We start from the raw sequence: 12,875 nt of genomic DNA, 5'->3' as shown, positions 1-12,875 counted from the left end.
AGATTGAATCTTATATTGACCTTTCTTAGGTGCTGCAGATAACTTTGTTTTAATATCTGTCTAATCAAAGAAATGTCAACAAGCATACAAACAAGAGTCTATGGAAAGGACCTTTACCTTATTGCCATTATTAAGCTCAGTTTATACGCCCTTCACTTCCCATTCCGGTCATACTCGCTTTATCCGCTAGTTATTAGGCGCAGTTCACGATGAGCTCATATTTTCTGCTTATTTTAGCAATTGAAGTCAGGTGTCCATGATGTCATTCCCAAGAATTCTCTAGAAAGCCTGTTCGCTGAGGACTTTAGACTTTTGCTAAATGGGCAGAATGAAATAGAAGTCCAAACTCTCATTAGTTACACTTCATTTAATGATGAGAGTGGTGAGTCTTAGATTAAGTCCTATTACCAGTACAATCATACCTTGACATACAAGCTTAATGCGTTCTGGGAAAGAGCTTGTATGTCAATCTTGTATCTCAAAGCACCGTTTTTTATACACAATAACTAAATACAAATTAAATTGTTCCCATACTATGAAAAACCCTATAAAAACAGGATATTACTATGGAAAAACTTATTTTTAATTGTAATTCACTACCTAAGCATCACAAGTAATAAATACTTATTTAGTTGTTACGATCTGCAATAAAATGTAACATTACTATGTACAGTACTTTATGGAGTTCTTACCTTCGAGACAGATGTAGTGGCTAACAGTGATGGGAGAGGGAGACTTGACAGCAACATGTTCGGTACACTAGACTTTCGTGACGTTACGTAACAAACTTTGAATTTAACTTGAATGAATTGAGCTTACTAAAGTGAACTATTAATCTTACTAAGCTCCAATTTTGTCTTCGTTTATTGTTATGAAATTTTCGATTTAGCGCTTTTACGCTAGCTTTTAGCAAAAAAGACTGAGCGATGCTGAGCGGCCTCTCGCATACTTGGCCATTTAGTGGCCATCCAGAACCAGTTTGTATGCTTGTATCTCAAAGTTATCTCGTATCTGAAGGCAGAAACTTGCCTGAAATTTTACTCGTATCTCGATTTTATCGCATGTTAAGGCACTCGTATGTCAAAATATGACTGTACTTTAATGTCCTTGTAAACTCTGGCAGTGAGCTTGTGGCCTGCAATAAACCTGTATGAGCTTGTGACACGAATGCGTAAAAGTTAGACCAATTACCAGGTCCAGTGGTGTGATGAAAAAATCTAAACCCTTGTCAGCTCTATCGCTATATCTTTCTGTAGTTTACCTATTGTTTACTTGTATTGACTGGTATTCAAACTTTTTAAGATCAACACTGATTATAGTATTCTTATTGTCTTAATCTTTGAAATATTTTGTGGTACAAAAGATCTTTTTCATGGAGTCTATGGAAAGAAGTTTCAATGGCTATTTAACATTTCATGAATGTTTAACAAGCCAACAATTCTTTTTGATAATAAGGACTGCATTGCATTACGTTGCCATGGTTCATGGCAAATCTTCTGTAAGAAATTTTTTTTATAAAAGGCTGTTTTTGCTCCTTAAATACTTCATGAGGCAATCGGGCAATCAGTTAATCAACTTGAGTAATTGCTCCACTAGCAGATGGTTCAAACTGATGCCAGTATTGAGAAATTGGGCACACTGCTTCAATAACATGCCATATTGCTTACTCAATTCTGTAAATCGGCATTTTGCCAGTTTTTTAAAGCTGCAGACACAGCAAGTCTATTGTCATTATATTTTTGTTGAAATTGAAAAATTTAGAAAGGTTAGTTGAATAATAGCCTTGGCCCATGAGATATTATTATTCTCAAATTGATGGTAAAGAAAAAGGTCATACATACTCTGCTCAGTTACCCACTGATACACATTGGCCCCTTGCCCAATATCAGTACAATAGGACGGGAGGCTTTGTAGCTAACCATTGCTTTCTCCAGATCAGGAGAAGGGCATTACAGCCTCTAACATTGTTGTCTTTAACAGGAGAGAGCAGCAATGATAAGGTGCAAAAGTTTAAAAGATGGTTCTGGTCTATAGCAGAGAAGATGAACAGTCAAGAAAGACAAGATCTTGTAGGTTTACTACCATCCTTTTTTCGCCGAGTGCTCCCTTTCATTTCTGCCACACTCCCATTGCTTCCTCTTCATCCTTTCATTTTGCCCCATCCTCTTTCTAACTGCCTCATCATTTGCTATTCGCCATTATCTTGCTGTCTGTTTTTTGATAATACCTATTATTGGTTTGCCACTAGTGATTGTAACTCCTCCTAACGACTGGAGTTGTGATGAGCTCGTAGATTGTGCTTGTAGGGTTTTATGGAAGTCGTTAACCGCCATGTCATGTATCTAGAGAGTAGGAGGTAATTAGCATGGGATCTGATTCACAGGCTTTTGTCTTGCTTGATTGAGCGCTTGGTCCCATCAACCGCATTGCCTTATAAAGTTATTTATAATAAATCCGGCTCTCTCAATATTTGTTCCGTAAGTCAGATGTTGAAGTTCAGGGCGAGAAAAAATGCCTGTCAGTTGAATAGTGACAATAAATAACTACTGACTATCATCTGGTGTCTGTAGGTTTACTTTTGGACCTCAAGTCCAGCCCTACCTGCCAGTGAGGAAGGTTTTCAACCGATGCCTACCATTACCATTCGACCAGCTGATGACAACCACCTTCCAACAGCCAACACTTGCATATCCCGATTATATATTCCACTATACTCTAGTAAACAGATACTCAAGACAAAACTCATACTGGCTATCAAAACTAAAGCCTTTGGATTTGTATAGTCTAGTGTTGTGCTATGGGGCGTCAATGACACCGATGCCAATATACCTCAAGTTTTCTGGTTAAATGTGCAATAATTTGCCTTTCTAATTTGTACAATAAATTTGTTTGTGCCCATACACTATGCGAGCATGTCATTTATAGGATGGTTTTCTATGACTTCAACAATTGCTAACTTGTATCGAGAAATTAATATAATTGACATTTCGAAGCTAATAAAATTCTGTTTAATCAGCGTATATTTTTCTTTTGCACAAAGCAAGTCCATCATGTAATCTTCTCCATAAGCCACTTGCATATATGCAGCTGATCTGTTTTTACCACAGAACTAAAGTTGATGTGTGAATACGAAGCAATCACACAGGAAGCATTTTTGTCCTTGCAAATGTCAAAGGTTATCATCAAACTCGAGGGACATGACCTTGCATACGGAGTATATTATAGAATGTAAGCCAGGAATTTTACCGTTTACTCTCAGGTTACCGGATAGGTCAAATGATGTGCTAGCTTCAATTACGATTAAAGCAAAGTACAACGCTTCACTGACAATACTGATGAGGGATGTTATGTTAATTTGCTCCGGTGATGCATACAGACATTTGCTTTACGACTAGCAGGAAATGTGTCTACATAGAGACAAAAGTTGCTGCGGCTTGTTCAAGTTTCACAATACCACATTGGACTAAACGTATTATAATTGCTACTCAATACAAAGAGAGGGGGTTTGGTACTTGACAGAACTGAAGGCGTGTAGGTTATGAAGAGAAGGTACCAGGTAAGGCATAATGCTTGATATTTAGGGATCCTAGTACTACAACACTGGTGTACTGCAGTAATTTTTAAACTGCTGCATTACTTTAACCTTTAGGCAACGTTATGAGCTTCAAAACTATGTATATCAGCTTATGGTTTAACTTTAAATCAACAAATAGTTTAAGATATGAGAACACTGTGGAATTATTAGTAAGTAGATCGGCTCGCTGTAGGATTTTAAGACACTACCAAATACACCTTGAGACATTTAAAACTCTGCACTAACATTTTCTGTAACAACTAATCAAAGACAATGAACCACAAAAAACACCACCCTTTTTATCACAAGCATGTTTGTCTGTTGCCAAGCTGTCTAATGCCGATATTTTATAAATGTTTGCTTTGTGATATGGTGATTAACTTTATTAGGACTGAAGCAAGATATATAAGAGTTTGGCACTCCAGCCTAGAGTGGAGGCGGTTACGAGGCAAGATATGTTGTGGTGTACGTACTTGGATATCAGCAAGTTTAATAGCTTGTTCAAACACCTGACATATCTCACGCTGCACAGGACGTTATCACCTTTGTTCTGAGTGGGCTATTGCAGAATGTTACTAAGGGACCGGCAAAGAACACTAGCATTCCAGGTTATACCTTCGTTTGACTAGCTCATAGCTTATTATTGCTCAAGACACGGTTGCTGACAGACTTTAGTTGGAGGAAAAGGCTTCTGCTATTTGCTTGTAGGAATAACTACATTGATATATAGGTTAAACTTTTTCGTTAGTTTTTTTGTAGTGCGATTCAACAAAAGTACTTTCTTCGTCATAGTTGTATAGACTTTAGGTCTGATACATTGAAATGGGATGTTGGTATCCTTGTATTATTGTAACCCAATCAACAATGTTTTGGTGTTCACAAATGCAAGCATCTCATAATTTGCTTACTCTATTGTTTCATATGACATCATAATTGATGCAATGTTGAAATCATTGTTACTCATATGCTTTTGCATGAATGAGGAAGCAATGAGGTGTTACTTTGTGAAACACCTTGACTAGCCGAGGCTAGTCTACATGTAGGTTAAGAATTTACTAGTGACAACTTACTCGCTGTTATTAAACCTTTTCTTACACTGTTTCTTATAAGCTCATGTCGTTTAATGGAAGCTCATGTGTAGAAAGTCTTCGATGAGGAAAACGCATAGTTTATATCATAGTAGCGTAAGGTTGTGCGATTTGACCATTTGATATTACTTTTGATAGAAAGCAGCACATCGTGTAAATACAAGACTAAGTATACCGATGTTTCAACAAGAAGTGCACATACGTCTGCTATCAGTGTTCAGTTTTCGGGGATCTTGGTATAATGTTGTAAGCTATCCTAATATTATGCTGATATTCACGAGATTGAGAACACTGACTAATACATCCACAATGAGCAAACTAGCAGAGACACCTTGCGCCAACTATAAAGACCTTCCCCAATAGCAGGTATGGGTCTAATCTAAATATTTACACTGGAAGGCATTTTTAATTAGACATTGATCTATCGGTGAATGTCTGGTTTTCGATTTGGCTGAGCATGTTAGTCAATTGTGAAGAAAGCTGACTGCATCAGAATGGGTCATCACCTAATCTGGTGTTCATCTGTCTTATATGAGTAATAAACCTTTTGACAAATCCGATCATAACAAAGGGTGATGATGAGTGAGTCAGGTAGTAGAGTCTACTATTGTGTGGTCTATATATTGCAGAGCTTGAAGGTTGGCCATACGAGAAAAACTCTAAGTAGCTTTCAAATGTAGCTTTATTACAGTTACATGAGAATATGACAATAGAATTTCTTTGTGTATATAACAATGTCATCGGATTACATAAAGGCTTGATAAAAACAGTTACCTTGCAAATGTTAGATATTGGACAAGTGATAACAAATAGGTATTTTTCTCCAAAAAATGTGACTTTTAAAAAAATTCTTGTTACCACAATGGAAACGCATACGAGAGAGGGGTGTAGACTGAATCCAAGGAGAAACCCTGCTGCGGCATAACAATGATGACATCGGTCTGGACAAGTTGAAAGACACGTCAATGAACACTTGTTAGGCCAAACTGCAGTTGGCAGCAGTGAGGTATGCTTGGAGGTGTTTTTGGGCATCAGGTTGGAGACTGGTCCGCATAGTTGTTGCCAGCTGATAAGAAAGCAAGGAATGAATAATACTAACTCTTTGGCAAAATTTAATCAAAGAAATTATAATGATCAAAACAGAGTCGTGGTTAATCTTGTTTTTTTTTAATTGAATTCAAATTCGTAACATCAGGTGACAAATGGGAAAACTCTAAGCTATGGGAATGACTCAAAGCTGCACACAGGTCCCAGCCACCCTAGCTAAGGGAGTGACTTACGGTGCACACGGGCAGCCGCCCTAACTAAGAGAGTGACATAGGGTGCACACAGGCAGCCACCCTAGCTAAGGGGGTGACTTATGGTGCAACACAGGCAGCCGCCCTAGCTAAGGGAGTGACTTACCGTGCAACACAGGCAGCCACCCTAGCTAAGGGAGTGACTTACGGTGCACACAGGCAGCCACCCTAACTAAGGGAGTGGCTTACGGTGAACATAGGCAGCCACCCTAGCTAAGGGAGTGACTTACGGTGCAACACAGGCAGCCACCCTAGCTAAGGGAGTGACTTACGGTGCACATAGGCAGCCACCCTAGCTAAGGGAGTGACTTATGGTGCACACAGGCAGCCACCCTAACTAAGGGAGTGGCTTACGGTGCACATAGGCAGCCACCCTAGCTAAGGGAGTGACTTATGGTGCACACAGGCAGCCACCCTAACTAAGGGAGTGACTGAAGGTGCACATAGGCAGCCACCCTAGCTAAGGGAGTGACTTATGGTGCACACAGGCAGCCACCCTAACTAAGGGAGTGGCTTACGGTGCACATAGGCAGCCACCCTAGCTAAGGGAGTGACTTACGGTGCAACACAGACAGCCACCCTAGCTAAGGGAGTGACTTACGGTGCACATAGGCAGCCACCCTAGCTAAGGGAGTGACTTATGGTGCACACAGGCAGCCACCCTAACTAAGGGAGTGGCTTACGGTGCACATAGGCAGCCACCCTAGCTAAGGGAGTGACTTACGGCACACACAGGCAGCCACCCGAACTAAGGGAGTGACTTACTTGCACACAGGCAGCCTCCCTAGCTAAAGGAGTCACTGAAGGTGCACACAGGCAACCACCTTAGCTAGCCATAACCCGCCTATCTGATTCATCATCTTATACCATTTTATAAGTAGTTCATGCATTTTGAGATAGCAGATATGATTCAGTGCTTGAGGAATATCTAGCCAAGCCTTAATTTTAGCTGAGACTTGATAAGAGATAAGCGGCCATAAAGACACAGCTAGACTGGCTTTGAACAGCTTTTGGCTGACAGACAGAATCAGAGACGAGCATGAATGTTATTAAAAATACAAATGAGTTGGGTTATGGTATTGCCTTTAAAAACTTATCTATATAATGTAATCGTTCCATAAAACAAACAAAAACTATAATTTTAACAAAAAACAAGCTATAAAATATTAATACATTATAGCCAAGGTATACACTGAGACACTAAGGAAAGCTGGAAGTAAAACTATGTCATATGGCTATCCTTTTAATGACATGGGTGCAGGCCTTGTAAACAATGAGGTAGTAGAAGACTGAACCCTCATAGAACTAGTCTGAATAACATAAGCATAACTACTAAAATGTAAAAACTTCTTACAAACCAATAAGGGACATGTCTGAGTAGGGAATGAAGTTGCATATCATGAAGGACTTTTTATGGCCAGCTGCGATGACTAGTGATAAAAAAGACGATCAGCGCTGAAGTCGTTAACACCCTTCGAATAGCCTACGCTAAATTTTCTAGATAAAGGTCATTTGCCGATTGGTTAAATGCCAGTTTAGTTTAAAGTAATTAATTTCAAGCAAGATCAGGCAGTAACGAGACAAAGCCACCACCTTTGCCTTCTAGTGATTACCTTAAACGTTTGTGACGCAATCAATTATTGTACAAACCGCCCATTCTTTTTTTTATAGATTATGCTACTAATAGGCAAAACTTATGGTTGCGGCAGATTGAGACTCAGTTGACAGCAACCTTGTAACTGCTGACTGAGCGTGTCCAATATCAAAGCTGACTCTCATTCGGCCGTGAGCAACCAAAGATTTATAACTTTTACAACTTTATACAATTGTCTCGATTCTGTCACCACCTATCAAGCCAAAGCTGTCGCAGAGAAAATTTTACTCAATTAAATAGCCCGATAATACGAGATCACAAAATCAACCCAACAAAAATGCTAACCAGAGTTTCCTCTGCACCAAGTGAGATGGTTCATAGACGTTTGAGCATTCAATACTCATGAGGAAGCAGTGATTAAATGGTCACTAGTTAGACATCAAGCTGGTTATTTGAGCTGGTTTTTGCGGTAAGATAAGGTAACCAGGTAAAAGAACAGACAATTCATAATACCTTGTGTTTCTAATTTATTCGTCTCTGTGTCACCAAACTAACAATATTCACCTTTGCGCTGCATACTAATGAGCCAGTGACAACATTCCAACCTAAGCTCTACCCGCTAACACCTTACACAAGCTAAATTCTGACACTTCCCATCCAATCTGTCTTTTTCTAGCCATGGGAGAATAGTGTAATACATATATACTAACTTGTTCAAATCTGCATTTAAGCCCAACTGTGTCAAGGTCACTGCGCGGCAATTGAAAAACAACCTTTTTTGACTTACATGTATGTCGAGTACCCAAAGACGATGCGATAGCCCCAAAGCCATGCATTAAAAGTTTCATTACATTCACAAGGTTCTCATTCATGAGAACCTTGTGAATGTTACCCATGCTGAGCCATCATGATGGCTAAGCATGATACAAAGACATTGCACAACCTTCACAATTTATGCAAAAGTGGAAGCCAATTTCCATGCCATGCATATCTGTTGACAGCCTAGCGGTCGGCCCTTTACTAAGTCAAGGAATATAAACTGAGCCCATTAAATTTATACTCATTAAGCAAACAGCAAACAGCCTTCAGTCGATTTAGCAACTCTGGCAAATTGATCCTTCATGACCATGTTGCAGTTTTAGTATCATGCTATCGGTCATGCCTGTACAATAATGCTGAACGTGCTAGTGTCAGGTGGCACATAAAGGTTGCAAATATAGCACAATATTGAAAATTACATAAATAGTAAAACCTTTTCCAAAGTCTCAAAAATGAAGAATTTCCTACGGCGGCAAGTGAGAAGCATAGTTTATTTTAATGCATGTTTGGAATAGAGCAGCTGTGAGCATAATATAACACTTGAGTTATGATGACTATTACAATTAGATTTGACTAAATTTCTCATTGTTTTTTGTGCTTTAGAACGAATTAAACATAATGCAATGACTTCTAATATGGATATTTGCTCTAACCTATGACAATTTCGACATACAATATACTTCACATGACGAGAGTGACTACATCTATATATTTCTCAATGTTGGTCGTATGTGTGTAGTTCCAGCTATAGCTATTAAAATGTATCTTTATTCCAGCTATAATAGCTGTTTTTTTGGAATAAAGAAACCTATCGCAGAAGATTTGATCTTAGACCATCCGCTTCACCAGTCTGACGCCTTACCAATTCAGCCAATCAAGCTTGATGTATTCATTAGGCAAATATGTCACTATATAGGAGCAAATAGACTACCGCTCTCCGTCACGACGTCATGAGAAGCAGTAGTTCTTATCCATTGGCAATGTGCCAGGCTAATAGCAAGCGGCAGGTAACTCTCATTACCTCTCACTGTTTATAAGCTGATTTTTAATATCCGGGCAACACCGGGTAGCACAGCTAGGATACTTGTTTAACACTGATAATGTATAAAAAGAAAAAAACACAAGCAGCCTGAAAACATGATCCTCTTTTGAGGAAATGCTAGTCAATTTATTTACTTAAAGGTTGACTTGCAACAAAATTCACATTACAGTTATTTGATATCAAAAGACTCAGTATGTTTTACTCCGTTGTGTTGCAGGTGCAAAATATGTGGGAATGTGATTACAAGTTCTTAAAATCTAAAAACGAACAGTTAATCGCAGCCACGCGAGACCGCCGTAGTTTGGATTCGCTTTCCAAAATGGCTCAAATGTGACGTAGTTGTGGGAAATGGTTTCTGTTTACACTTTCATGCAACCTCATTCGTCAAAATATTTTCACAAATATACTTCACGCATTCAATAAAACCATGTCTATTGTTCTTACGCGTCTATTTTATCGTCATTGTAATGCTGTTACTTTTAGCGGTGATATCTTATAACTTACCGTAAAACTTCATGTAATTTTTTAATCTTACCTCGAAAGAGTACATATCATTGTCTGATAATCAAGACGAGCCTGTTGGTCACCTGTGATAATCGAAAATCGCTGCAGAAATTATTTGCGAAGTATTGGGTCACATGATCAGATTATGACTAGACGATTAGACCAAGTCGAAACAAAACTGTAAAGTAGCGAGCATCTATAGTTGATATGGGGTCTTCGGTGAAACCCAAAATGTTTGTCATAAACTAGTGCAACGATAAGTTTTATATTGAGCTTTTTATTGGTCTTTCATTTCACGTGAGAACATCACGTAACAAGACAATAACCAAACTGTCATGACTACGTCAGAGAAATAATCAGGTTCCAATCTACGGCGGCTTTTCGTTTTTGAGCTTTTAAGAGCTTGTAATCACATTTCCACATATTTTGCACCTACAACACAACAGAGTAAGACATGGTGAATCTTTTGATACCAAATAACTGTAATGTGAACTTTGTTGCAAGTCAACCTTTAAAATTAGTTATAAGGCCAGTATAGCAACTCACCTACATGTCAATTATACAGTGATGAGAATTCCGTATGTTTACATTTACTAAAAACTTGGACAGACATTTGATGAAACAAGACAGATGAAACAATGGCTCCTCGACTCTCTGACATAGCTTTTTTTTGCAGTAAATAAACTTTTGTTTTTGTTGACTGTCTACCCGGGCTCTGCACCTCGGCTAGCTACGCTATTGTGCACGTGGGCTCTCATCATTAAATATAGATTGTTTTTTCTATTATGTTTTTTTGATTCTTTGATGAAAATACAAACAAACAAACAAAGACATTAACTTTATTCTCACTGATCAATGCCTGCAAAGGCAAATGGGATCAAGTGCAGCTAAAAAGGAAATTGAAAGATGTGAAGAGAAAACCTTTTTTGCGCAGAGATGTCCTGTATTTTGCTTGTGCTAGTGGTATGTGTCTTGTTTTGCCCGTATTCTGTTTAAGTAGAATATACTGCTTTAACGGATGCTTCCGGTTTGAGATCTTTTAGACAGCAAATGTCAAGGTACACGGAAAGCTCTCGTAAACCGAGGATAAAAAATCTTTGATCTTAGCCTAAAATTAATGTTGTTATGTCTATACTACTACAGCCATAAAACCAATAAAATTTGGAGTTGTCCAACCATTTGAGTTTATTAGTGTAAACCTACAACTTCAGTGCGTGTTTTCTTATTTCATTTATAGTAAATTAAATGATTTAGTAAATTAATTAATTTATTTAAAAAGATGATTTTATGCCCAACTAGCAGACAATGGCTTTAAAAACGGTAGTGACAATTACATGTACATTATGGTCTACAATTCTAGAATGAACATTATGAAAGTTTCATTCCAGTCTTACAGATGTGCACCATTTTATCCATGATATTTTTACAAGCCATTAACGAATTGAAATCACATTTCAACCATAGCTATTTGGATTCTAGAAGTAGTGTTTTTAGGTTACAATCTTGGCTAGTATTTCCTATGCATAATGTAGAGACAGTCAAACATTGATACAGCAGGTTAATTCCATAAGATACCGTAAAACCTCTAATTGAACGCCACCTCTATTTGAACGCCATCTCCAATTGACCGCCACCCTGAGAAAAGGGTCGAAAAATGGACTGCCACTCTCCAATTGAACGCCACCTCCATTTGACATTATTTGATCTTTACCAGCCCATATTATCAAATGATCAGGAAAAAAGTGTCCACAAAATCGTATTAATAATAAATCGTTTATACCAATAACAATTCTCTCATTGTCTAATTCCAAAACTCTTCGTTTTTTTCGTTAAAACTTTGAAAGCAACACCATAGAAATAATCAATAACGGTCTCAGGCTAGTAGTAGTTCTCTGTTTAGCGCGGTCTTTCTACTTCGAAGTAGCCTACATATATAAAAAATGGCCTAAGTTTACGATGGTAGATGAACTTTATAGAAATAATTACTGTCTCAGGCTAACAGTGGATCCTTGTTTAACGCGGTCCTGATACTTCAAAGGACATGCACATATATAAAAAAACGCTTTAACTTTACGATGGTAGATGGAACATTAGAAGCAATGCCATAGAAATAACTACTAACTGTCTCAGGCTAATAGTAGTTCTTTGTTTAACGCGGTCCTGATACTTCAAAGGACATGCATATAAAAACCGGTTTGCAAGTTTTGGACCAAAGGTTACGTTTAGTGATCAAACTTACATGTGCATTGGTACACTAAGATTGGTGCTAAATGCAGCGCGTGAATGTTTTGCTCTGCCAAAAAAATTTTTTGGACGCTAATATCAACTATTTCAGTGATGCAGAACAAGATTTGAGGTCAAAAGATATTGTGGAAGGTATTGGACAACCACAAAATGTTTGTTCCACCGAAAGCAACAATCAGAACGCAGCTATCCAAGCAAACGATGGAAATAGTTTTGTTTTAAAACGTTAATTTTTGTCTCTGCATGTAATATAAGTATGGTTGGTTTATGCCACTTGTTCGTGAATATATATTTGTATCATTTGATAGATTATTATGGTACAACTTATAAATATGCAGATTTATAGCATGTTATTTAATAGCATCCTTGCGGCTTTTTTGCTACGCTGAAGCTATGCCGAATAACTTGTAAAAACCTTGAATAATTTTGTAAAGTTTGACGCAATGGCAATAAAGCTCGAAGCCTGGCGATGATTTTAAAGAAGTTTTGGAACTCGGCTACGTTTAATACTTCTGCCTCGCGGCTATTTTCGCGATGACGCCATTCTGCATATCTTGTGACAACCTCGAATAATTCTGTAAATAAATGTGATGCATTGCCAACGGTGTTAGCTCAAAGCTCAGGCAAGGATTTTAAAAATGTTTTGAAACTCAATTACGTTTAGTATTTACATTAAAAACTAAGCTAGCGACTAGTTTTCAATTTAATGCAG

At 38.0% G+C, this 12,875-nt stretch overlaps 2 protein-coding genes across 2 annotated transcripts in view; one reads left to right on the top strand and one right to left on the bottom strand.

Annotated features, from left to right (window-relative positions):
• Window positions 1-3,020, top strand: part of LOC137398347 (E3 ubiquitin-protein ligase UBR5-like) — a 46,908-nt gene extending 43,888 nt beyond the window's left edge. The window contains exons 46-48 of the mRNA XM_068084481.1: window positions 238-382; window positions 1,981-2,069; window positions 2,571-3,020. Of these exons, the coding sequence (XP_067940582.1) occupies window positions 238-382; window positions 1,981-2,069; window positions 2,571-2,783 (447 nt within the window). The 3' untranslated portion in view covers window positions 2,784-3,020. The remainder of the gene's footprint in view (window positions 1-237; window positions 383-1,980; window positions 2,070-2,570) is intronic.
• Window positions 3,021-5,347: 2,327 nt separating this feature from the next.
• Window positions 5,348-12,875, bottom strand: part of LOC137385399 (exportin-2-like) — a 32,981-nt gene continuing 25,453 nt past the window's right edge. Inside the window, exon 22 of the mRNA XM_068071851.1 lies at window positions 5,348-5,728. Within this exon, the coding sequence (XP_067927952.1) occupies window positions 5,639-5,728 (90 nt within the window). The 3' untranslated portion in view covers window positions 5,348-5,638. The remainder of the gene's footprint in view (window positions 5,729-12,875) is intronic.

Source organism: Watersipora subatra, chromosome 1, assembly GCF_963576615.1.
Source record: "Watersipora subatra chromosome 1, tzWatSuba1.1, whole genome shotgun sequence".
Taxonomy (NCBI): domain Eukaryota; kingdom Metazoa; phylum Bryozoa; class Gymnolaemata; order Cheilostomatida; family Watersiporidae; genus Watersipora; species Watersipora subatra.
The sequence above is the reverse complement of the archived record's forward strand: the minus strand, read 5'-3'. Positions and strand labels throughout refer to the sequence as shown.